This window comes from Equus przewalskii, chromosome 5 (assembly GCF_037783145.1).
Source record: "Equus przewalskii isolate Varuska chromosome 5, EquPr2, whole genome shotgun sequence".
Lineage (NCBI taxonomy): Eukaryota > Metazoa > Chordata > Mammalia > Perissodactyla > Equidae > Equus > Equus przewalskii.
In genome coordinates, this window is record NC_091835.1 from 33,555,221 (window position 1) to 33,581,376 (window position 26,156).

General features: G+C 41.4%; 1 protein-coding gene across 4 annotated transcripts in view; it reads left to right on the forward strand.

The window, feature by feature from the left end:
• The first annotated feature begins 863 nt into the window (after window positions 1-863).
• GALNT8 (polypeptide N-acetylgalactosaminyltransferase 8) overlaps window positions 864-26,156 on the forward strand; it is a 47,650-nt gene continuing 22,357 nt past the window's right edge. For 2 of the 4 annotated variants that reach the window (XR_011540280.1, XM_008530552.2), the window contains exons 1-3: window positions 864-1,255; window positions 9,436-9,733; window positions 25,345-25,511. Coding sequence is in view for 3 of the 4 variants with exons in the window: in XM_008530552.2 (XP_008528774.1) it covers window positions 1,045-1,255; window positions 9,436-9,733; window positions 25,345-25,511 (676 nt within the window). In the remaining variant the exon portion in view is untranslated. Of the gene's footprint in view, window positions 1,256-4,733; window positions 4,927-9,435; window positions 9,734-25,344; window positions 25,512-26,156 lie in introns of those variants that run through there. The other 2 variants (XM_008530553.2, XM_070620547.1) reach the window with 2 other exon arrangements.

The following is a 26,156-nucleotide window of genomic DNA, read 5'->3' on the forward strand; positions in this document are numbered from 1 at the left end:
AAGAAACTGGTTATTTTTCATTTTGTTCTTTTTCATTCTACATGCTTTTCCTAAAGCCACATTTCTTTACTTTAATCCACATATCTGCCTCAGCTTTTGTCTGCATATGCTGTGTGTGGGGACCTAGTAAGGGAGTCCAAGGGGTTGGGCCAGGGTGAAAGTTATGATTACGGAGGGACCCAACACTAGATTGAGAACTGTAAACTTTGGGCTCTGGGGAACAATTTTAAGTGTTTAATCTATAATGATGATAATGAAGTGATTTGTCCAAAACATGTCATGAGTGTGAGGTGTGGAGGCAGAAGAGTTACTGGAAGCTGGGGCAGGAGAGAACGTCAGTGTGCTGAGCTGCACAGATGACGAGCAGAGACGAGAGAAGCAGGGCCATCCCCTGGGGCTCACCTCTAGGGGCCACCTCCAGCTCATCTACCTGCTTCTAGGTGGAACCAGGAGGAAAGTCTCTCCTCAAGTTTACTGAGCCGACAATTGTTGCATATGGACTTTGTTCAAGACTGTGTAGAGTGAGCTAAAAGACATCTGAGACGTGATCCTTGCCCTCAAGAAAGCATGTAGTACAGAAGCTTCCTCCTTGTGGATTCCTTTTTTCATAGTATTTATCTCCTCTCGGGACCACACCTTACAAGACCTTTCAGAGAGTCTTCCAAGTGGTTTTACCTGGGAGAGGGAACATTAAAAACCAAGACAAAACCAGAAAGAACAGAGAGAACATGCGTCACGTACATAGTTACACCCTGCAGTCTGAGCTAGCTCTGGGAGCAGGTGTTAACCTGACTTCTGAGTCATTGCAACATGTGCCTGCGTGGCCTGCCAGTCATTGGATGGCTGCTTGGCACACTCCACCTGACTTGGCTCAGGGAGAAGTCAGACAGCTGTGACAGCTTTCCCACCTGAAGATCATCTGGCTCAGCAGACAGGGTGTCATCCATGCAGCCGGCGGAGACCAGGCTCAGTTGATTCTGATCCTTAGCCTGCCTGGGTAGTGACACACTCAGCCCCTTGGGAGTGGCAGAGTCAGAGGCAGGGATGACACGCAGGAGAAATGTCTCCAAAGTCCTCTGCATTGGGCTGACTCTGGCCATTGCTGTCAATCTTCTCCTGGTATTTTATACCAAGGGGACTTTACAAAAGGTAATTCCAAGTAGTCTCCGAAGGGAGCTTTATTTGCCTAAGTTTGAATGGAACAAGGCGGTGATCAAGAGACTCTCTCCCCTGGAAGTGGACTTGCAGCACCTGAGTAAGTTCATAACACTAACTTGGAGGGGATCGTGTGTGTGTGTGTGTGTGTGTGTGTGTTTAGGAAAACAAACAAACAAAAAGGGTATGGAGGAAAAAATGAGTGAAAGGTCAGGTTCTTATCTCTCAGTTGCTCCATTTAAGCATCTGGCATTGAATTCTATTCCTCTGAATGAGAGGTAAGCATTGAGAATTAGTGCGAAGCAGAGCAAACTGTTGAGGGGAGGGGAGCAGAGTGTGTCTGTGTGAGTGGGGGGGAGGGGTGTGTCTACACTTGTACACATGCCTGATCATAAACACATACATGCAGGGAGACTGAGGCTCAGAATGACAATCCCTGAGAGGCTCAGGAGCATCTAGGCACAGCCTGTCCTTAGGCCTTTGTGTGACAGGGGCTGTGAAATAGAGGTGACAAGCTCTGGGGCAAAGGCCTCCTTCCATTTTGCTATGAGCTCCTACCAGGAACTAATGGCAGCTGGTTAGAGGACCTAAGATCGAATCCTGAGATGACTGCGATGGTTGCCTGACTTGGAGCAGGTGCTTCTCTCTCTCAGCCTCAGGCTCTTGACGTGTAAATGCAGATGAAGAGAAGACCCCTACCTGACCTCACAGGGTCGGGAAATATACGCAGAAAGCACTCTATAAACTGATGTGTGCCACATTTTAACCTCTTTTTTTTATTGAGAGATACTTTACATATAACATTATATTAGTTTCAGGTGTACAATGTAATGATTCAATATTGGTATATATTGCAAAATGATCACCACAATAAGTCTAGTTAACATCCGTCACCTCACATAGTTACAATTTTTTTCCCTTGTGATGAGAACTTTGAAGATCTACTCCCTTAGCAACTTTCAGATATGCAATAGGTATTATTCACTATGGTCTCCATGCTGTACAGCACATATCCAGGACCTGCTTACAACTGGAAGTTTGTTCCTTTGACCCCCTCCCCCCATTTCGCTGACCCTCCACACCTTCCCCCGGTAACTACGAGTCTGTTCTTCCTATCACTGCTGCAGGCTCTGCGAGCCAAGGAGTTGGAAGAAAGATTTCTTGGACTCTCAAGGTCTGGTAGTATTGCCCCTTTATTCAGAGAATAGCGTGGGGTCAGGGCCCATGGGCAGCGAGGAGCTGCAAATATGGGTTGAGGGTAGGGCTAAATTTATAAGGCATAGGTATGTGAGTTATCTCTTTACAAGACAAAGGAAAGATTATGTAAAAAATTATTAAAACGGTATCTGTGTAGGTGGGGTCTGGTTATCGGGTGGTCCTATAACTTTGGATATGAATCAGATCGGATCAGGTCAGGACGTCCTATGCTTCCAAGAGGATGATATAGATCGTCATGTAGGCCAGGACACCTTGGGCTTCTCTCCCGGGGGCAGCCCTGATCCTCATCGTCTATGAGCTCAGTTTTTCTTTCTTCGTTTTAGATTCCACATGCAGGTGAGATCAAAGGGTATTTGTCTTTCTCCATCTAGTTTATTTCACTTAGCATAATGTCCTCAAGGTTCACCAAATTTTAACCTGTTCACACAAATTCTGGGGTTTGTTTTTGATTCTGGCTCACCGTGAAACTCTAAGTCCTATGAATTCTATGTGTCTTGGCATCTGAGTCCAGTGAGAGGAAGCAGCCGTGCTTCCCCTGTTCCCATGGGACAGGGATCAAACACCCCCGGGGGCATGTTGAAAGTGTGAGCAGGGCGGTGGCTGCACAGATGTGTGAGTGTGTGCACTTGGGGGCTGGAGGTGGGCAAAGTGTCTTTTAAAATGAGAATTGAGAATTGGCAAGGTTCAGGGTGAGGCAGAGAGATAGAAGAAAGGACAGACAGGAGGCAAAAAAGGAAGGGAGGACAGCAGGAAAAGGAGGCTTGGGGAGATGAGAGAGGACCAAAGAGATGAGGACAGAAAAGGAGCAAAGAAATGCAAGTCCGGGGCGAGAGGATGAGCGTTTACGTGGAGACATGAGGAAGAAAGGGAAAATGAGATGGGGGAGGGGGAGGGAGGCATAAGCACCATAGCACCATCTACATCCTCCCTCATAAGACTCATTATATTTTATTGTGGTACAACTTCCTGAAAGTCGAGTTTCATAATGGCTGGCTTAAAGAGAGTCTTAGCAAGTGTCTTCCCACTCCATTCCTGTGCCTGGACGTAGAAATTAAGTGGATGAATAAATGAATGAATGATTGTAGGAAGGAGAGGACAGAGGATAAGCAGACAGGGATGAAGGGAAGAATGACACAGGGGAAGAGGGTAGATGAAACAGAGAGAAGATTGTCAGCTCCAGAAGCCCTAGCTTTGAGTACATCCGGCTGGGTGGGACATTGACTATGCAAATATGCTCAGTTAGTACAGCGTCACTGAGAGGATGCCTGTGCACCTGGGCGGTCGCTGTCACGCCTTGGCAGAACACCCAGACCGCACCAGCTCTCTGGCCCACCCTACTGGCTCAGCCTACTCAGGAAATACCCTTGAACTAGCAGGAGTTCTGCCTAAAGCCTGGCTTTTCTTTCCTTCAGCTGGGGCACAGCATGTCTCTAAAAGCCACCTGGAGCCATCGAGTTTACTTCCCTTTCCTTCTTTGCAATGACCAGTTCCTCCTTTTCTTGTTATTCTTGGTGCTTCACTCTAAAATGATGTGGTGTTAGGGACTCTGTAAACCTGAGATGAATTTCAAAATGTCTTCTGGACCCTGTTCCCAGATCATAAATGCTCTTCTTTCCTGAAGGGCTTCCCGAAATTGGAAGCCTGTTCAGTCACCAGAGATCCTGTTTGTCCATTGCCTTCAACAAGATTGAAGAAAATCCTCAGTCAGTACGGATACTGAGGCAAGCTAGGTAAACTACCAAGTGCAAAAGCAAATACACAAGGATAACTGTGAGAGGGCTTGGTGGTTGTAAAGCAATTTTCTGGAACCTCCCTAGGGGTACTCAAAGGAGGTGCCAGAGCAACGCCATTGGCTGTGTCCTCTTTGGGTCTTGGAAAGCTTCAGTGTAAGTCATGGGATGGTCTAACGACACTGTTTTCATCCTGCTGGACTCTGAACTCACATACTCAAACTGACTCCAGGGTGCCCAGGTCCAAATGACTTCCCAGTAACAGCAGTGAATGAAAGAGAAAAACCAGAGGTTGACCAAGAGCAATGTGGGGGTGTTTAAGGGCACAGAGAACCCGGGACCACCATGTGACCCCTACAGTTAGTACAGAAGAGTTTGAATAAAAATACTACTCCATTGGGAGTATTGTAAAAATTCTGCTTGTTTACTTTCCACCAGAGCAAATATGCCTGGTGTCCACATGAGTCTTTTTTGAAAGACTCATTTGCGTTTCCTCCCGAGTTTTCTTTGACCTTCTCTTTTGGCCTTAAGCACTTCCATAGCTGATTCTCCTTCTCCTTGGGCCAATTTTATGCCACCTTCCAAACACGTCCTCCCCCCAGTTACAGGACTTTCCTGCTTCCCTTTTAGGGGCTGTACGTGTAGCTGAAATTCAGCCCATGATCCGCTCATCAGCTGTGTGGTGTGGCGTTGCTGCTTCTGCCTGGAGGAAACACCATGGGACTGTCCCCTCACCAAGCTGGTGCCCCTGGGCTGTAATCATCCAAAAAAGGATTTTTAGAAATTTCTTCTAACTTGCAGGGAGCTGCTAGGTGAGCTAGAGGTGAGCCTATTGATCCGTCAGCATTTAGTGTGGGTCAAGGCAGGATTAGTGAGAACTAAGTGGGTCCCTATGGAGGATTGCGTCGGTTACCATTTAGGGGTTTAAGGCTGAGGAGTGTCATAATCAATGTTGGGCTTGGGAAATACTAATCGGCTCTAGGTTTGGTCCACTTGAAGAAAGGGGAGAGTTGGAAGGCTGTGGTAATAACCCTTTCCTTTATTAGGAAAGCCTGGCTGCTCTCTCTCCTCTGCTAGAGTTTCTTCTACCCATCCCTGACAAGTTTTCGCACTCATTACAGACTTTGTAATGGCTTCTGGTTCACGGTCCTCATGTCTGCCTCAATCCTGCTATCACCCTGGACACTGCAGTGTCTTGTGGGTGACCCATTCAATTCCCTGGCCTTCCCACCTGTCAAGATCTTTGCCTCCATCCCACCTCACACTTCTACGGTGCACACTGGACTTTGCCATCACCCCAAACTGCTCACCTCTGAAGTGACAAATTCCATTCCTGATCACCCCCTTGTGACTCTGCAGCATGCTCATTCAACATTCCTCCGTGACAGCACCATTGCCCCAACTCTTCTCTTGCCTTTATCCACAACTCCATTGTGTTACCGAGCAGCAGGCTCGTTCTGCTTGCTGTAAGACTAGCCAAAAAGTCAGGAGGCGAGTCAGTGGAATAGAAAGCGTTCATTTGCTTTTGCCAGCAAAGATGGAAGATGGTGGACTAATGTCCTTAAAACTCATCTTACAGAACAGAGATGACAGGCCAGTTATATGGGGGCTGGTCTCCAGGTGGGGCAGACATCTCGTCTCTGGGTGGGGCAGACAGCTAGTCTTGTTCCTGATAATCTTGTATTTCCTCCCTTTTGACTGATATTTCTGTTTTTGAGAGATGGGATGTGCATCAGAGACTGGAGCTGAATACTCTGATTTAGTGTAAAGATAAAAAAGAACAAAAACATTTAAAGATCACTGTCCATGTGAGTGGCACCAACAGTTGCACACTTGTTCTGTTGCAACCTCCTAAGATCCCCCAACATAGTGTGAAATTGGTTGCCCATCTTCTCTGTGCCTTCACCTCAGTACTAAGCACTGCTGAAATAATTCCCATAACTGAGCCACTACAGATTCAGGGTCATTTTCCTCAGCTGGCCCTCTCCTGGCCCCACAGTGTTTCCATGTTTCACAAATCAGTTCTCACCCCCATTTCTTAGCATAACAGTTTAAAAAGTTTTCCGCTTTTCTCAATACCCTTCTTCATCTCTCACCCGGCTCCTCTAGCAGAGGAAACAGAGAAACCAGAATAAGAGCCAAGCTTTACTGTGTGCCAGGCCCTGTCCTAAGTGCACCATGTGTATTAATCCACTTAGTTATCACAGAAGCCCCCTGAGGTACTTGGTAAATCTAAAGCACTGAGAAGCGAAATCCCCTGGCCGTGGTCATGCAGTTCGGAAGGGGACGGGAGCCTGGTTAGGGAGCCTCTTAACATCTCTGTGGGAATGCAAGTTGTCAGCCTATCTTGTTGGCCGCCGTGGTTAGGAAGTAGCTGGAGTAGATGCTCACTAACTCTTTGGTGAGTGAACAGTCCAGGTGACAGGCAATAAGGAATCGAGCTGGAATAGAATGGAAAGAAAAGGATGAGTTCTGCCCAGGAGAGGTAGACCCTACACGAATAGACAACCGAATGGGGGTGGGGAGAGAGTCAAAGGAGACCTGAGGTTTGGGGGCTGGCTGGGTGGGAGGAGAGCAGTTGGTACCATTTGTAGAAATAGGGACGGAGCCTCAGGAGACTTGGGGGGAAGGTCTTGAATTCAGTTGATAAGGAATTTGGAGAACTTGGAAAACAGCAAGTGAGAGATGTCTCCAATAGCCAGTTTGGATAATAATGATAACAGTGATGACAATGGTAGCTAACATTGACCGAGTATTAAGTGACAGGTGATACGGGCTCTGCGAGCCAAGGAGTCAAAAGAAAGATTTCTTGGACTCTCAAGTTCTAGTGGTAGTGCTGTTTTATTCAGAGAATAGCATGGCGACAGGACCCATGGGCAGTGAAGAGCTGCAGTGTGTTGAGGGCGGGGCTAAATTATAAGGCATGGGCATGTGAGTTATTTTTTATAAGACAAAGGAAAGGTCATGTAAAAAAGTTGTGAAAATGGTATCAGTGCAGGTGGGGTCTGGTTATCATGTGGTCTCATAACTTTAGATACGAATCGGGTCAGGATGTCATGCTTCCCGGAGGGTGATATAGATCAGCAAGTAGGCCAGGACGCCTTGGGCTTCTCTCCCTGGGGCAGCCTTGATCCACATCAACAGGCACAGTTGTAAATGCTTTATGTGAACAAACCCATTTAATTCTCCCAAAAATCTATGTGGCAAGTGCTGCTATCACCCCCATTTTACAGATGGGGAAGTGGACAAGTTAAGATACTTTGCTGAACTCCTGCAACTGGTAAGCGGCAGAGGTGAGATTCAGATTCAGCAGCCTGAGTCTAAAGCTGCAGATTGTGTGTGTGGGGGGGGCGACAGTTGCCTTGAGGGGAAAGGCAAGGCCTTGGGGATAGACGAGATCATCAGGAGAGGACAGAGGACAGGACGGGGGTGCCTATGTTTGGAGAACAGGTAGAGGAGCTTGTTGGAGTCTGTCTGTAATTCTGTGATGCAGCAAGCGCTCACTGAGAGAGAAATGATGGCAGCAAGGCAGCGCAAGCTGAGGGGAACCTGGCCGGGGACAAGTGGCAGTGGCAGCCAGAGGCAGAGTCAGGCAAAACTGTTTTCTCTTTCTTCTATTCATGATATTCCCAGGCAAATGGTCACATGCCCAGGCTCCAAGATGGAGCTATATCATGGGCCTTGTGTTTGGGGACAAGGACACTGGTTTTGACGGCAATGAGGGGACGATATATTTATTACCAGAATCAGACTTGGCTAAGCTGAGTCATCCCCTGAGAGACTAACAGATTCTCCTGCTTCCTTTGTGTAGGGTGCTGGTCAGTCCTGGTTGTCCTGGAATAGTCCTGGTTTACACCTGTTGTCCTGGTTACACCTGCTGCATAATTCTTAACTGTGCTCCATCCACTCTGAAAAGTGCCCCAATCTGATGCGTGAATTATATGCTCAGCCCTAACTTAGAAGCATTGGGTCTTTGAGTGGATTGGCAGACAGAAGCACCTGCACTAAATAATTACTTTTTTCTCTTTCTCTGTGGAGTTCACAGAATTGAGCTTGAGGGTGTTCAAGGTGCACATGCTAGACTCTCCAGACAGAAGTGGCAGAGGGCTCTTGTCAAGGTGAAGTAAGCAATGGATGGCAGAGTGCTCTGAAATTTGTAGGCTATTTTCCAAAATCATTACTGTTGATGTCATGGGTCCTGGAAGGCCTCCTCTGCCTGGGTCTGTGACTGTTCATTTGTTCTAGTTAACGCACTGTTTCTCAAATTAACATGACCGTTAGATTATCTGCAGCAATTGTTAAAAATGCACATTCCTAGGCTTCACCATGGACCTACTGAATCAGAATCTCTGGAGGAGATCTGGGATTCTGAGTTTATTTCCCTCCCAGCCCATGTATGTCTTTATTTTTTGATAAGGAAGATTCACCCTGAGCTAACATCTGTTGCCAATCTTCCTCTTTTTTTGCTTGAGGAAGATTCGCCCTGAGCCAACATCTGTGCCAGTCTCCCTCTATTTTGCATGTGGGTCACTGCCATGGCATGGCTGACAGTGATGTAGGTCTGAGCCTGGGATCCAAACCCACTAGTCTGGGCTGTTGAAGCAGAGCATGACGAACTTAACCACTACCCAGGGCCGGTCCTGGATTCTGTATTTTTAACAAGCTTTTGAAGACATTCTTATGACCAAGCAAGTTGCAAACTGAGATTAGGACATTTCCAATTTAAAAGTTCCTGGTGAATCAAACGCAGGAGAAGTGAAGGGGCAGGTGGGTAATGGTGGTGGTAGGTGGAATAGATTCACCCTTGTTAGCCACTCATAGTGTAGGATGATGTTTCTTACATTTTATGGCACAAAAGAATTACTCCTTGATTTTGTCAAAAATGCAGATTCTGGTATCTTCTGCTACCCCCATCCCCACCTGACCCTGGGATTCTGATTTAGTTGATTTGAGGATAAGCCTGGATATCTACATCTTTAAATAATCATAACAGATGATTCTAATGTAAGTGCTTCTTGGGTCTTATTCTGAAAAATATTAGCTTGTTATCAATCTATGTCTCAGATCACAGTTCCTAGAGGCATCTTGAAGGTGTGGGACTCTGGATAGATAAGTTCTGATGGGGCTGAAAGGAGAGGTATGTTCTAGTACATACCTTCCCAGGACAGCCTAGCATGGCTCTGACAAGTTCCCTTGACATATCACATCCTCTGGGACAAGCTTGTAGATTTAGAATGTGGAGAGAAAACATTTCAAGGAAATTTGGATGGAAAGTAATGCCCAGGTAACTAAGGTTGGCTGAAATGTTTTCCCCTCTGCCCTTCATTTGCAGAAGAAATTATGAAATTGACTATGAGGCAGCAAGAAGATGTGGACAACACAATGGAGTGGATGGAAAATGGAGAGCATCCTGTTGAAAAGGTAGTGGAAACCAAGGCGAATGACACAAAGAAGGACAAACCCAGAAAAGCACTCTTCCCACACTCACAGCTTTTCCAGCAGTGGGGCGAGGGTCTTTCTGAGGCCCAGCAGAAAAGGGCCCAGGACCTCTTCCAGAAGTTCGGTTACAACGTTTACCTCAGTGACCAGTTGCCCCTCGATCGTGCCATCCCAGACACACGGGACTCCAGGTAGGATGGACCAAGGTTGGGCTTCCTAGAGGCCTCAGTTTAACTTCAGGATGAGCTTTGGGAGCAGCAAAAAATCAAGGGTTAGAAAGAGAGTTGGGGGAGTGGGAAATTGGTAGAGAAGGGGTTCAGGGCATAGAAAGTTCTGGCAGGCTGACTGAGCAGAGTTCTTGCTTTTAATTCATTTTATAATGGCAGCCCCCAGAAGATAACTGACTCATCCAGTATTTACAGCTCCTTGGAGATGGGCAGAGATGTCAGAAAAACATAGATCCTGAGATGTCTGACGGAATGGGTCTAACTCGTAATTCTGCAGATGAGTAAACTGAGGCTGAGAAAGAGAAAGGGCTTGTGCAAGTCACACCGAAGTTAACAGCTCTCCATCTCCGCAGTGTTTGCCTCAAAGTCTCTGCTTGGATTCCTATTTGTTATTAGTTCTAATTTAACGAGGCTTCCTTCTCTTTCTCCTTCTGTTTCCCCTTTCCATTGCTTTTTTTCTTTCTGCCTCTCCCACTCTTCTTCATAAGTTTTTTGAATAACAGCTTTTCAAAGATATAATTCACGTACTGTACAATTCATCCATTTAAGGTGTACAATGTAATGTTTTTTAGTATATTCACAGGGTTGTGCACCATCACCATAGTCAATTTTAAAATATTCTCATCACATCAAAAAGAAACTCCATGCCCATTAAGCTGCTCCCCTTTTGCCCTCAGCTTCCTCATCCTTAGGCAGCCAGTCATCTACTGTTTGTCCCTAAGGATTTGCCTACTCCGGATTTTTTGTTTAAATGGAATCACATAATATGGGGTATTTTGCAACCGGCTTTTTTCACTGAACATAAGGTTTCCAAGTGCCATTCATGTTCTAGCATGTATCAGTTCTCCATTCCTTTTATTGTCAAATAATATTCTGTTGTGTGACTATACCACACTTTGTTTATCTAGTCATTAGTTGATGGATATTGGGATCGTTTCCACTCTTTTGACTATTACGGATAATGATGTTATGAGCATTCATGTACAAGTTTTTGCGTAGATATATGTCTTCATTTTCTCGGTTATTCTCTAGGAGTATGATAACTCTATATGCAACCTTTTGAGGAATTGCTAAACCGTTTTCCAAAGTGACTGCATCATTTTCCATCCCCTCCAGCAGTGTATGAGAGCGCTGATTTTCCCACATCCCCACCAACATTTTTATTGTTTGTCTTTTGGTAATAGCCAACCTGGTGAGTGTGAAGTGGTATATCACTGTGGTGTTGATTTAAATTTCCCTTATGTCTAATATCTCTGAACATCTTTTCATTTGCTTATTGCCTATTTGTATATCTTTTTTTTTTGGAGAAATGTCTATTCAGAGACTTGTTTTTTTAAAAAATCGGGTTTTTTTTTACTGTTGAATTGCAAGAGTGCTTTATGTATTTTAGATACAAGTTCCTATTAGACATATGATTTGCAAATGTCTTCTCTCATTGTTTGGGTTGTCTTTTCACTTTCTCGATCTTCTTTGAAGCACAAAAGTTTTAATTTTGATGATGTCCAATTTATCTACTTTTTTTTGGTTGCTTGTGCTTTTGGTGTCATATGTAAGAAATAATTGCTTAATGCAAGGTCTTGAAGACTTATGTTTTATTCTAAGAGATTTATAGTTTTAGTCTTACATTTAGGTCTTTGGTACATTTTAAATTAATGTTTGTACATGGTGTGACATAGCGGTCTGACTTTATTCTTTTGCATGTGCCCAACTAATTGCTCTAGAACCCTTTGTTGAAGAGACTACTCTTTCCACATTGAATTGTCTTGGTACACTTATTGAAATCAATTGGCCATAAATGTAAGGGTTTATTTCTAGATATCAATCCTATTCCATTGATCTGTAGGTCTATCCTTATGGCAGTAACTCACTGTCTTGATAACTATAATTTTGTAGTAAATTTTGAAATCAAGACATGCGAGTCTTCAAACTTTCTTCTTTTTAAGATTGTTTTGGGTATTCTGGGACCTTGAATTTTCATATGAATTTGAAGATTAGCTTGTCAACTTCTGCAAAGAAACCAGTGGGATTTTGATAAGGATTGCATTGAATCTGTAGATCAATTTAGGGAGCATTGCCAATTTAACAATTAAATCTTCCAATCCATGTACGTGGGAAAACTTTCCTTTGGTTTAGGTCTTCTTTAATTTTTTTCAGTAATGTTTTGGCTTTTCAGAGTATAAGTTTTGCACTACTTTTGTTAAATTTATTCCTAAGTATTTATCTTTTTGATACTATTGGAAGTGAAATGATTTTCTTAATTTTGTTTCAAATTTTTCATTGCAACTCTATAGAAACACAATTGATTTTTATATATTGATCTTATATTCTGTAACCTTGCTGTATTCATTTATTATTTCTAATAGTTTTTAGAGGATATTTTAGGATTTTCTCTATATAAGATTACATCATTGGCAAATAGAGAGAGCTGTCCTTCTTTTTCAGTATGACACCTTTTATTTCACTTTCTTGCCTAGTTGGTTGGTTAGAACCTGAATAGAAGTGGTGAGAGAAGACATCTTCGTTTTGTTCCTCATTATAGAGGGAAAGCATTTAATATTTTACCATTAAGTATGATGTTAGCTGTAGGTTTTTGTAGTGCCCTTTACCAGAAATTCTATTTTATTCCTAGTTTCTTTAGTGCTTTCCTTCTTTATTTTTATTATTTTGAAAGGGTGTTAAATTTTGTCAAATGCTTTTTCTGTGTCTATTGAGATGATCACGTGGTTTCTCTCCATTATCTACTAATATAGTATATTACATTAATTGATTTTAGGGTGTCAAATGAACCTCAAATTCATGCCATAAATCTCACTTGATCACAGTGTATAATTTTTTCTCTATCTTGCTGGATTTGGTTTGCTAATATTTTTTTGAGGATTTTTGTGCCTGTATTCATAAGAGATATTGTTTGTAGTTTTCTTTCCTTGTGATATTTTTGTCTGGTTTCGTGTCTGGGTAATACTGGCCTCACAGAATGAGTCGGGAAGTGTTTAATCCTCTTCTATATTTTGGAAGAATTTGCAAAGTCTTGGTATTAATTCTTCTTTAAATACTCAATATAATTCACCACTGAGGCCATCTTTTCCTGGACCTTTTTTGGTAGGTAATTTTTTATTATTAATTCAGTCTCTTTGCTTGATGTAGGTCTATGCAGATTTCTATTTATTCTTGAGTCAGTTTTGATCCTTTGTGTCTTTCTAGGAATTTGTCCATTTCATCTACGCTTTCTAATTTTTTGCCAGGCAGTTGTTTATAGTATTCCTTTATAATCTTTTCTTATTTCTGTACGGTCAATGGTGACGTCCCACTTTTATGCCTGATTTTAGCAATTTGAGTATTCTTTATTTTTTTTCTTGGCCAGTCTAGCTAAAAGTTTGTAAATTTTGTTGACGCTTTCAAAGAACCAACTTTTCATTGACATTCTCTATTGTTATATCTATTCTCTATTTTATATATTTCCAGTTTCATTTTTATTTTTTCTCGTGTCTGCTTGCTTTGAATTTTATTTGTTCTTTTCTAGTTTCTTAAGGTAGAAGGCTAGATGATTGATTTGAGATCTTTATTCTTTTTAATATAGGTTTTTACAGCTATAAATTTCCCTCCAATCTCTGCTTTTTGCTGTATTCCAGAAATTTTGGTGTATTGTGTTTTGGTTTTCAGTCATCTTAAGGTATTTTCTAGTTTCCTTTGGGATTTCTTCTTTGATCTAGTGGTTATTTAGGAATGTATTGCCTAATTTCCACATACTTGTGAATTTTCCAAATATTTTTGTGTTTTCATCTCTAATGTCACACCATTTTGATCAGAGAATAGCATTTTGTAAGAATTTAATCTTTCTAGATTTACTGAGCCTTACTTTACGCCCCAGAGTATGGTCTCTCCTGGAGAACATTGTTGTACAGCTAAGAGGGATGTGTATTCTGCTGTTGTTGGATAGTGTTCTATGGGTGTCCATTAGGTGTAGTTGGTTTGCAGTGTCATTCAAGTCTTCCATTTGCTTGTTTATTTTCTGCCTGCTTGTTGTATCTATTATTGAAAGAGGGGTATTGAAGCTTCTAGCTGTTACTGTTGAGTCATCTATTTCTCCCGTCAATTCTTTCAGTTTTTGTTTCCTATATTTTAGGACTCTGTTGCTAGGTGTATATGTTTATAATTGTTATATCTTCTTGATGGATTGATCCTTTTATTGTTATAAACTCTCCCCTTTCATCACTCACAACGATTTTGTTTTAACATCTATTTTTGCCTCATATTGATATGGCCACTCCAGCTTTCTTATAGTTGTTCTTTGCATGATAAATTCTTTACTTTCAACCTGTTTGTAGTTTTTGATCTAAAGTGTGTTTCCTGTAGATGGTATGTAGTTGGATTTTTTAAATACAATTTGACAATCTCTACCTTTTGATTAAGTTTTAGAATTTATTTGCATTTAATGTTTTCATTGATATATTTGGATTTGTGTCTGCCATTCTCTTTGTTTTTAAATGTCTCATGTCTTTTCCCTCTAGTTCTTCTTTACTGCATGCATTGTATATTAAGGGAATATTTTCTAATAGTGTAATTCTTTGAGTGATTTTTTAATATATTTTTGAGTTATTTTCTTAGTTGTTGCCCTGTGGCTTATTGCACGCATCTTAACTTATAAGAATCTACTTAGACTTGTACTAACTTAATTTAAATGAGATAAAGGAAGGTTCCTCATATCCAGCTCTATTTCCTCTTTCTCCTTTTTTGCTATTATTGTCACACATATTAAATGTGTATGATACAGACCCAAAAATATACTGTTATAATTACTTTAATTTATAATTACTATAATTTTCATCTATTAATGAAGACGAGAAAAAAAGAGAGGAAGTACAAGGTATAGAGTTTGTTATATTTATCTTCTTCTTTACCGTGTCTGGTTCTCTACACTTTTTCCTGTGGATTCGATTACCATCTGGTGTCATTTCCTTACTTCAATACAGCTTTGTTTCCATCCACCTCGTTTGTGTGGTTATTGTCAAGTATATGAAATTACTATGTGTTATGAGCCCAGCAATACAATTATATACACTTAAAAAAAATACAATTACTTTTCAAATATTTAAGAAAAGAAAGGAGATGAAATAGGAATTTATACTATCTTTTAAAATTGCACAATTACCTTTATTGATCTTCTTTTGTGTGTGTGTGTTGAGCGTGTGTGTGTGTATGAATTACTCTCTGGGATCACTTGCTTTCAGCCTAAAGAACTTAGTATTTCTTGTAAGGTGGATCTGCGACCAACGAATTCTCTCAGTGTTTATTTATCTGCCAATGTCTTTGCTTTGTCTTTACATTTGAAAGATATAAGCTAAAAGGCGCTTGGTTGATAGTTTATTTGTTCTTTCAGCATTTTCAGTATGTCATCCCACCGCCTTCTTGCTCTATTGTTTCTGATGAGATGCCAACTGTTAATGTTATTGGGGTTCCCTTGTATGTGGTGAGTCATTTTGCTCTTGCTTCTTTACAGATTTTCTCTTTACCTTTGGCTTTCAGCATTTGAACTATGATGTGTCTATGTGTGTATCTGTGCATTTATCCTACTTGGAGTTTCTTGTGCTTTTGGACGTGCCTAAAAGTTTTTGAGTATGGATATTTCTTTTGGGGGTTAAATATATCATAAGTTGCACCCTCTGAGTGCTAAGATCTTTGGGTTTTGTTTTTGTTTTTGTTTTTTTTTTGCTGGGAAGGATTCACCCTGAGCTAACAGCTGTTGCCAATCTTCCTCTTTTTTTTTTTTTTTGGTGAAGAAGATTGTCCCTGATCTAACATCTGTTGCCAATCTTCCCCTTTTTCTTTCTTTTTTTTTTTTTTGATGGGGAGGATAGTCCCTGATCTAACATCTGTTGCCAGTCTTCCTCTATTTTTTATGTGGGCCACTGCCACAGCATGGCTTGATGAGTGGTGTATAGGTCCACGCCCAGGATCTGAACCAGAAAATCTCAGGCTGCTGAAGCAGAGCATGTGAACTTAACCACTACACCACTGGGATGGACCCATCTCTTTTGTCTTTTTTTACCTCCCAAAGCCCCGGTACACAGTTGTATATACTAGTTGAAAGTCCTTCTAGTTCTTCTACGTGAGCTGCTGCCACAGCATGGCTACTGACAGATGAGTGGTGTGATTCTGCAACCAGGAACCAAACCTAGGCTGTCTAAGTGGAGAGTGCTGAACTTTAACCACTAGGCCAGCAGGGCTGGCTCTTACAACTGTATTGATTAGACATCAAATGAACAACAAATTGTGACCAGAAACTTTTTCTGTAAATTTCCTTCCATCTATACTTTTAACTATCAGAGCAGAAGAGTTATCATTCAATACATAACCCATAACCCATGTAGTGCATAGCAGTGGCCCAATGCATGGTTTGACTGATGAATTAATACTCTCCATCACATTACCCTAAAAAGATAATTTCTCAGCATCCCCTGATTCTCTGAGTCATAAGATAGCAGGTGTAGCCATAGACGCAGAGGTGAGAAGCTACTTCTTCATTAAGACCCACTCATTTCAACATGTAAATTGCCTTAACCTGGGATATTCTGCCCCCAGGGTATTTAGAGAAAACTTTTACCTAATTAGCATATGCAAGGATGTAAAAATCATCTTTCATGCCTACTCCAGCTGATTGGTAGTGACGACCTGTAGTATTGTGGTGAAGGACTTCTGAGTCCATGTGGTCAGAGGCCATGATCATGAGTGCCATGATCTGTTAGTGATGCCTGTTATCATGCAAAGGGAAAATGGTGGCATGTGTGTCAATATTTTTCACTTGTAAATCAGAAGGCAAATAGAACTTAGTAAATTTTCTCGGGGTCAATTGCATGATTTAGGTTTTTAAGTATGAGGATAGTATGCTCAGATCAGATGGTAATTGAAGTTGCCTTATACTTATTTAATTTTGGAGCATTCAGGTTTAATTCCATATGGTTAATTCACAAAACTTCTTGTCAGAAAGTATTACTGAGGATAAAAAATATGTATGAATCAAGTGTCCATATATGCTTGAATAGCATCTGAGTCACATCTGATACTAATAAACCAAAGGAGAACTCTTCCTCTCTGCTGTTCAGAAGGAAATCCAAGTGGCTCGTCACATTTCTCAGATTTCAGAGCTAAAGCATTCTGGGAAGCTTTGAGAATGCCATGGTTTGAGAACTGGAGGAAGACCATTCTGCTGACTTCCTTTGAAAGAGAAATAATTTAGTGGATGAGAGTATCACATGGAATCTTGAATTTAGAATACACCTTCTATGCCATTGAATCCAGCTTCCTACTAAGCGAGATGCCAAAGTGGTTGTAGTCACTAGGTTTCCCCAGCTTTCTGGATAACTGTCTGATACCAGAGAGATGCCAAGCCTTGGCAGTTCTTACAATGTCTGTCTTCTCATTACCTTTCAGAGACCAGGGAATGGCTACTCAGGAGAGTCTTGTGGGAATTGGGGAATCAGTCAGTCATTTTATTGAGTATAGGTAGATATTAAATACCAGCGAACAATTAACCACAGGGAGAGGCATAGCTTCAATAGTTAATCTCTAACAGAGGGTCCCAAAATGCTGTGGCCAGGATCAGCTACAAAATTAGCAGGGCCCAGTGCAAAATGAAAATGTGAGGCCCCTTGTTAGAAAATTATGAAGAATTTCAAGACAGTGATAGCAAAGTCTTAAGCTAACTCAACCCACGAAGTGTAGAGTCCTGTGTGACTGCACAGATTGCATATTGAGGAAGCTGGCCGTGCTACTGGCATAACTTACCTTAGGAAATCTCAGGGTAAAAATATATTTTGCAATTGCTTAAAGCCTGTTTGCATGTGTACATATCAGTTTTTTAGTCCTACACGATAGTTTCAGGCAAAGTTGTGATATGCATAAAGTTTACGTTTCTGGCTCTAACGCCTAGAACTTGCTCACCTGATCTGTTTCCCCATTGGCCCCGCCTGCTGCTGGAGGTAACAGGGACTGTGGCTCTACGTTGGGAGGAGTTGCTAAAGATCAGTTCTTCCAGCTGTCATCCAATGAATAACTATTTTTCAGTATCTTCTGCTGCACTGTCCAATACGGTAGCCGCTAGTCATGTGCGGCTATTTAAATTTAAATTCGTTAAAATGGAATTAAATTAAAAATTTAGTTTTTTGTTTACACAGCCATATTGTAAGAGCTCAATGGCCACATGTGGCTAGAGAGTGTCACCATAGACAGCGCAGATATAGAACATTTCTGTCATTGCAGAAAGTTCTCTTGGACAGTGCTGGTCTACACTTTCCAGATCAGGTGCTGGGGGGGCAAGGAGGAAGGAGAGATCATTCTTTTTGGAACTGCAGGAGCCGTATTTCCTGTCACTCTTGCTATAAGGCGAAGAAGCAATGTGGGGTGTGGAGAAGACAAGCATTGTGAAAGCATTTAGATTCTAGCCAAGAAAATATTCAAAAGAATGCACGGGAGCCTGGCTGGGGGAAATAAAATCTGAAGGTAGCTAATTGGATTATGTGGTACATATTTATTATATAACCAGACTATACTAGACATTAAGAACTGCCGCTGCATCTTGAAAGAATTAAAGTTCATCTCTGCCAGTGTCCTCTGCCTCTACTTTAAATACCAACGATCCTTGAGCTTTGGCTCAAGGCTCCTTTCTGCATGTAGCTGAGGTGATTGTATCCAACTCTTATGAATTCATCACCACTTCCATGGTGATGGCTCCCAAATTCACACATCTCCAATCCGGATTGTTTCACTGAGGCCCTGGGGCCAGATATGCAGCAATCTGCTGGGGAATTCCACCGGATGCTTCAGAGGCACTCCAGACTCAACACGGCCAAACCTAAGTGTCTCCATTTCTTTTTCTCCTCTCATTGCTCCTAGCTCAGTGAACGGTGCCATTGTCCAAGTAATAAATAAAACAAAAAGAAGAGCAATAATCCCCAAAGTAGTCATAATAGCAGCTAATATTTAGTGAATACTTCTTTTATTCTGAGCACTTTATGCACATTATTGCTTTTGACCCTTGTAATAAGACTAAAATGTGGGTGTTATTATTATTACTACGACTATCATTTTACAGATAAGGAGAAAAAGGCACAAAAAGGGTAGATAACCTTCCCAAGATCATACAGATGGAAAGTGACAGAGCTGTGACTTGAATACAGGTCTGTCTGGAGACTTGATCTTGCTTGTAGTACCACACTCTTACGGCATTGGCATCATCGGGGAGCCCGTGAGAGATGCAGAGTCTCAGAGCCCACCTAGACCTAAATAACCAGAACCTTTCTGTCAGCAAGATTCCCAGGTGGTTCGCGTGCACCAGAGAGCCAGAGCAGCACCATGATATCGCATCCTCCTCGCGGCCCCTTGCTTGCCCGCCACATTCAAGTGACTAGGAAATCAGACTGGGACCGTTGCTCTTCCTTTCACTCCTCTCTTTCTTCAGGGCATGCCTTGGCTGAGGTCTTCAGACCTTCCCATCTCTATTATGGTGACCACATGTGGCTGATCACCTTTCATCTGTTCTCCTCTTGGCAGCTAGAACGATCTTTTAAAAATGTTAATTTGATCATACCTATCCTTTGCTTAAAATTGTTCAGTACCTCTAGGAGAAAATCCAGTCTCGTTAGCCTTCATTGCCTGGGCCAGCTGGTCTGTCCAGCTTCAGCTTGTGCACTACTGAGCAGTGCATTTCTTCACACAGTGTGCTCTTTTGTGTCCCTGTGCGTTCACCTGTGCTGTGGCCTCCGCCTAAAGTTTTCCTGAACTCACAGGGCCTGCAACTCAAACGCCTGCAAATGCCTACATGTGAGGATAGCTTTGGGTGAGAGCTGTGGGGAAAAGGGCACGTATGCTGTGAGAAACGGCAGCAACTCTGGCTCTGGTCGGAGTGGGTGCTAGCAGTGGGAAAGTGTTTGCAATGAGACAAAGTTTGGTTTGTCAGAGAGACCAGAAATAAATGGACTTTTTTTATGTTGGCAACTACTTCAAATTGGAAAAAAAATTGTGGATTGAGTCTTCCTTCCAGAATGGCAGAATGTTGAGTGCAGCATTTCCCCTCCCTAAAAATCACCTATTTGACAGGAGAAAATTATAAAAAAGACTCATTTAATGTTTTCAGAGTGAATATACGTGAAATGAAAATAGAAAAAACAGTAAAGTCAACAAAAAGTTGTTTTTTTGAAAGATCAACAAAATTAATAAAACTTTAGCAAGACTGACCAAGAAAAAATAGAAACGACTAAAATCAGGATTGAAAGAGGACATCACTATTGATTTTATAGAAGTAAGAGATTATTAGAGAATACTATAAACAGCTGTATCCCAACAAGCTAGATAACTTAGATGAAATGCACAAATTCTTAGAAACACAAAAACTACCAAAACTGGCTCAAGAAGAAATAAAAAATCTGAATAGGCCTTAACAAGCAAAGAGATTGAATTAATAACTAAAAAACTACGCATGAAGAAAAGCTCAGACCCTGATGGCCTCAATGGCGAATCCCAGCAAATGTTTAAATAACAATTAGCCCCAACCCTTTTTTTTTCTTGAGGAAGATTAGCCCTGAGCTAACTACTGCCAATCCTCCTCTTTTTGCTGAGTAAGACTGGCCCTCAGCTAGCCTCCATGCCCACCTTCCTCTACTTTATACCTGGGACGCCAGCACAGCACAGTGTGCCAAGCGGTGCCATGTCCGCACCCGGGATCCGAACCGGCGAGCCTCAGGCTGCTGAGAAGCGGAACATGGGCACTTAACCACTGAGCCACTGGGCCAAGCCCTGCCCCAATCCTTCTTATTTTTTTATTTTTATTTTTTCTGAGGAAGCCCTGAGTTAACTACTGCCAGTCCTCCTCTTTTTGCTGAGGAAGACTGGCCCTGAGCTAACACCCGTGTCCATCTTCCTCCACTTTATATGTGGGACGCCAACCACAGCATGGCATGCCAAGCAGTGCCATGTCCACACCCGGGATCCGAACCGGCGAACCCCAGGCTGCTGAGAAGCGGAACGTGCAAACTTAACCGCTGCGTCATGGGGCTGGCCCCCCCCAATCCTTCTTAAATTCTTCCTAACAATATAAGAGGAGGAACACTCCCAACTCAGTGTATGAGGCCGGTATTACCCTGATACCAAAGCCAGATAAACACATCACAAGAAAACTACAGAGCAGTATCCTGTATGAATATAGATGTAAAAATCCTTGACAAAATACTAGCAAACTGAATCTAACAGCACAGAAATAGGATTATACACTAGGACCAAGGAGGATTTCAGCCAGGAATATAAAGTTGGTTCAACCTCTGAAAATCAATTATTATAATACATCATTTTAATAAAATAAAGGGCAAAAAACACACTATCATCTCAATAGACACAGAAAAAAAAAGATTTGAAAAAAATCCAACACCCCTTCCTTATAAAAACACTCAATAATCAAGGAATAGGTAGGAACTCCCTCAACCTGATAAAGGGCATCTACAAAGAGGCCACAGCTAACAGCATTCCTGATGGTGAAAGAAGGAAAGCTTTCCCACATGATCGGAAACAAAACAAGTTGTCTGATCTCACAATTTGTATTTAATATTTTACTTAAAATCCTAGCCATGATAATCAGACGAGCAGAAAAAACGTCATCCACTTTGGGATGGAAGAAGTAAAATGATCTCTGTTCACAGGTGACATAATCTCAAATAGAGAAAACCCTAAAATCCACTAGAAAATGATGAGAGCTAATAAATGTGATAAATAAATGACAAGCAATGGGATATATTGGTGGATATGAGGAAGCCATTTGGTGTAAAACTAATTCAGCCTGAACTTGTTTTTCCAAAAGGGCCTGACGTGGCCATTGAGCATGCGTTGTCTATCTGCTTTAAGTACTTACTACGTCCCAAAGACAAGAACAATGCCCTTAAAGATAAGGCTGTAACTTCCCCCAAATTGGCATTTCCTTAAGAATAAGCATCTCTCCCTAAACTAAGGACTGATTGCTGACCTGCTGTGTTCACCTTGTGACCATCCACCTTGGGACTGCTGACCCACTGTGTTCACCGAATTGCTATGCTGGCAAGGCAATCTCATGACTATTGTAAAAAGGACATTCCGGTGATATGTGATGCATGCTCTTTCACTGTATATAACCGCTCTGCACACCCCTACTTCTTTGGAGTGCTCTATGCCTTTGTGAAAGGACTCTGCCAGGCTATACGGTCCTCAGGGTTGGCGCATAATAAACTCACCCCAATTCTAATTTATAGATTGGTTATGTATTATTTACATCAACAAATGAAAACAGGAAGGTTACAGGATACAAGATCAATACACAAAATTCAATTATGTTTCTATAGATTCGTGACAAATGATTCAAAAATGAAATTAAGAAAACAAGTCCACTTATAATAGCATCCAAAAAATATTTGGAAATAAATTTAACAAAAAAGTGCAAGCTTGTAAATGGAAAACTACAAAGCATTGGCTTTTATTTAAATTAAAGATTTAAATTAAAGGAAAATGCCCCATATTCATGGTCGGAAGTTTGATTTTGTTAAAGTGGCAATAGTTTCCAGGTTGATCTGCAATCCCTATCAAAATACCAGCTGTATTTTGGGTAAAAATTGACAAGCTGATCCCAAAATTCATATGAAAATGCAAGAGATCCAAGATAGCAAAAACGTCTTGGAAAAGAAGAATACAGTTGCGGGACTCACGTTTTCCCTGATTTCAAGACTTACTACAAAGCTATGGTAATCAAGACAATGTGTTACTGGTTAAGGATAGACACACAGATCAGTGGAATAGGATTGATATCCAGAAATAAACTTTTACATTTATGGTCGATTGATTCCTCACAAGGGTGCTGTGATATTGTGATTTATATAAGAAGTATACATTTGGTCTTAGCCCCTGTTCCTGGCACAGAATCCTAAAATCCTCGAAGTTTCCTCAATGAGAAGAGAGGTAAAGGGGTCTTTTTTTGTTACTCATAACAAGCTGTTTTCAACCATACCTGAGTTTATGTTAATGAGGTCACTTTTAGAAAGCCGCTAGGGATAGAGGCTGGTTGCCAGAGAGCCAACCCAGTGATTAGAGGGCTAGAACATGCTAGAACCTACCCCAGTCCCCAACTTCACCTCCTGGAAAGGTAGGGGGATTGAAGATACACTTGATCACTAATGGCCAATGATTTAATCACTCGTGCCTACATCATGAATCCTCCATCAAAATTCCTGAACTATGGGATCAGGAGAGATTCTGGGTTTGTGACAAGACTGCAACCATATGCCAGGAGTATGATGGTAGTTTCTACTGGGACAGACACTACTGTGCTCAGGACCCTTCAGGACCTTGCCCTGTGTATTTCTTCATCTGGCTGTTCATTTGTATCCTTTAAGATCCTTTGTAATAAACTGGTTATCTAGTAAGTAAACTGACTTACTGAGTTCTTTGAGCTGCTCTAGCAAATTAATCTAACCTAAGGAGGGGGTTGTGGGAACTTCCAGTGTATATAGTCAGTGGGTCAGAAGCACAGTAACAACCTGGACTTGGGTTGGCCTCCAGAGTGGAGGGGGCAGTCTTGTGGGCCTGAACCCTTAACCTGTGGAATCTGATATCAACTCCAGGAACTGGTGTCAGAACCGAGTTAAAGTGTAGGACACCCAGCTGGTGTCACAGAATTGTTTGATGTGGGAAAAACCCCACATAGCTGGTCCCTGAAGTTTTCACTGTGAGCAGTGCTATGAGTAGACAGAAACACACAGGAGAGTTTTTCTTCTTTACAGGAGCCAACACAATTCAATGAGGGGGAAGAATAGTCTTTTCAAACAGCGCTGGGGCAACAGGGTGTCTACATCCAGAAAGATGAAGTTAGAACCCCACATCACACCATACATAGCTATTAACTCAAAATGATCCCAGATGTAAATGTAAGATATAAACTTTAAAACTCTTAAGAAAACATAAGAGTAAATCTTAGAGATCATCGGTTACGTCGTGGGGCTTCTTAGATACGACACCAAAAGCACAAGTGATAAGAGAAGACTGAAAAATTGCACTTCATCTAAACTGAAATTTTCTTTTGCTACAAATAATATCAAGAAAGAATTCACAGAGTGGGAGAAAATAGTTGCAAACTATATATTCGATAAGGTACTTGAATCTAGAATATATAAATAACTCTTACAACTCCATAGTAAAAAAGACAACCAACCAAATTAAAAATGAACAAGGGACTTAGACATTGCCACAAAGAAGATATATAAGTAGCCAAAAAGCACATGAAAATATGCTCAACATCGTTAGTTATTGAGGAAATGGAAATCGAAACCACAATTAGATAATATTTCACACTCACTGGGATAGCTATCATCAAAATGACAGACAATAAGTCCAGGATATGGAGAAACAGGAGCACTTATTTATGACTGGAGGTAATGTAAAATGGTGCAGCCACTTTGGAAAACAGTATGGCAATTCATCAAATTATTAAACATAGAGTTACCGTGTGACTTAGCAATTACACTCTTAGGTGGATATATCAGTGAGATGAAAACATGTGCCATCACAAAAATTTGTTTGAGAATGTTCATAATGGTATTAATAATAGCCAAAAAGTGGAGATACCCTAAATGTCCAGCAAGTGATGAATGGATAAACATGTGACATATCCATGCAATGGAATATTATTTGACAATGAAAAGGAATGGAGTACTGATATGTGCTATAACATTAATGAATCTTGAAAACATTATGCTAAGTGAAAGAAGTCAGTCATATAAGACCACGTATTGTATATTTCCATTTGTATGAAAAGTCCAGAAAAAAGAATTCAATAGAGAAAGAAAATAGATTAGTGGTTGCCTATGGCTGAGGGACATGTGGGTGGAATAGATTGTGGAGAAATGGAAAATAACTGGCAACAGGTACAAGGTTTCACTTCAGTATGATGAAAATGTTCTAAAATTAAATAGTGGTGATGGTTGTTCAATTCTGAATATTAAACAATAACATTGAATTGTATACTTTTAAATGGGTGAATTTTATTGTTTATGAATTACATCTCAATAAAGATGTTAAAAAAAGAAGAGTAAGTCAGTCCTAGCATACGGTAAGTATTTAATAAATGTAAACTATGACATTAAAAAAAATGTGTCAAGCACAATTCTTTGGACAGTTTCCTACCTCTCTATAGTGGTGAAGTAGAGGGTTGTGTCAAAGATAACTGGAGGCCTGAGAACATGGGGAAAGGGTGGTGGTAATGACAGAAAGGAGGCTTCTGGCAAGGAAGCTAATTTGGGGATGGCGTTTGGGCATGTTGACTGTTCAAATGGAAATGTCTACTGAAGATTAATCAAAAGAAATAAGCTTTATTCCCATATTAGAAGAATTTTGGATAAACAGATATAAAATCTTCTTGCTATTGTGATAAGCAACTGAGAGTTTCCCTTCCTGATGAGTTTGGGAGAGTTGATAAGTTGATATGACATCATATGTAGTGAAGGGGTAAATTGGAGAGTAGTGTTAAAGCAACTTAAAAAAGTAATAGGGTTATAAAATATGGTCTCTTACAGATGTCTTCAGAAGAGATATTCTTCACAACTGCCCTCCCTCAGTGTCATTCTCATATTCATGGATGAAGCTCTGTCCGTTATACAGCGGGCCATCACTAGCATTATCAACCGGACCCCCTCTCGATTGTTGAAGGAGATCATCTTGGTGGATGATTTTAGCTCAAATGGTGAGCAACTTGATCAAGGAATAATAGTAAAAATGACTCTTTATTGACTGTGCTAGGCTGGAAAGGGGTTTTACCTTAGAGTTTAGGACACTTTGGGCTTCTCATGTAGGAAAAAAGGAAGGGATCATTTATTAAAGGCCTGTTTGTACTGGGTACATTAATCTTCTCAAAGTCAAGACAGAGGATCATCATCTCGATTATGCAGATGAAGAAATTAAGACACAGGGAAATAACATAGTGTGTCCAGATTGCATGATGAGTCAGTGGGGGAGCTGAGGCAGGCCCAGGACTACATGACTCCGCAGTCACCTCTGCCCTTTCCATGCACCATGAGAGAGACCTGAGGGACTGAGGTGGGGTCCAAAGTAGGATCTCAGACACTAAGAAGGGATCTGGAGCCCTTTGATTCCAGGTTCTGACCACTGCAGGACTCGCAAATCTACTCTTCCTCTGAGAAAGAAACCAGCAAGAATCTCATCTCTTGGCCATGGAGGGGGCAGAAAGTAGGGGGAGGTCTTGATAAACCCAACCAAGTACACACATAGTTCTTGGGGCAGCTTGGCATGGTGGGTAAACAAGACATGGGTTCACATCCAGAGTATGTGGCTTACTAGATGTGTGACTTGGAAAGAATACCCTCTTTCT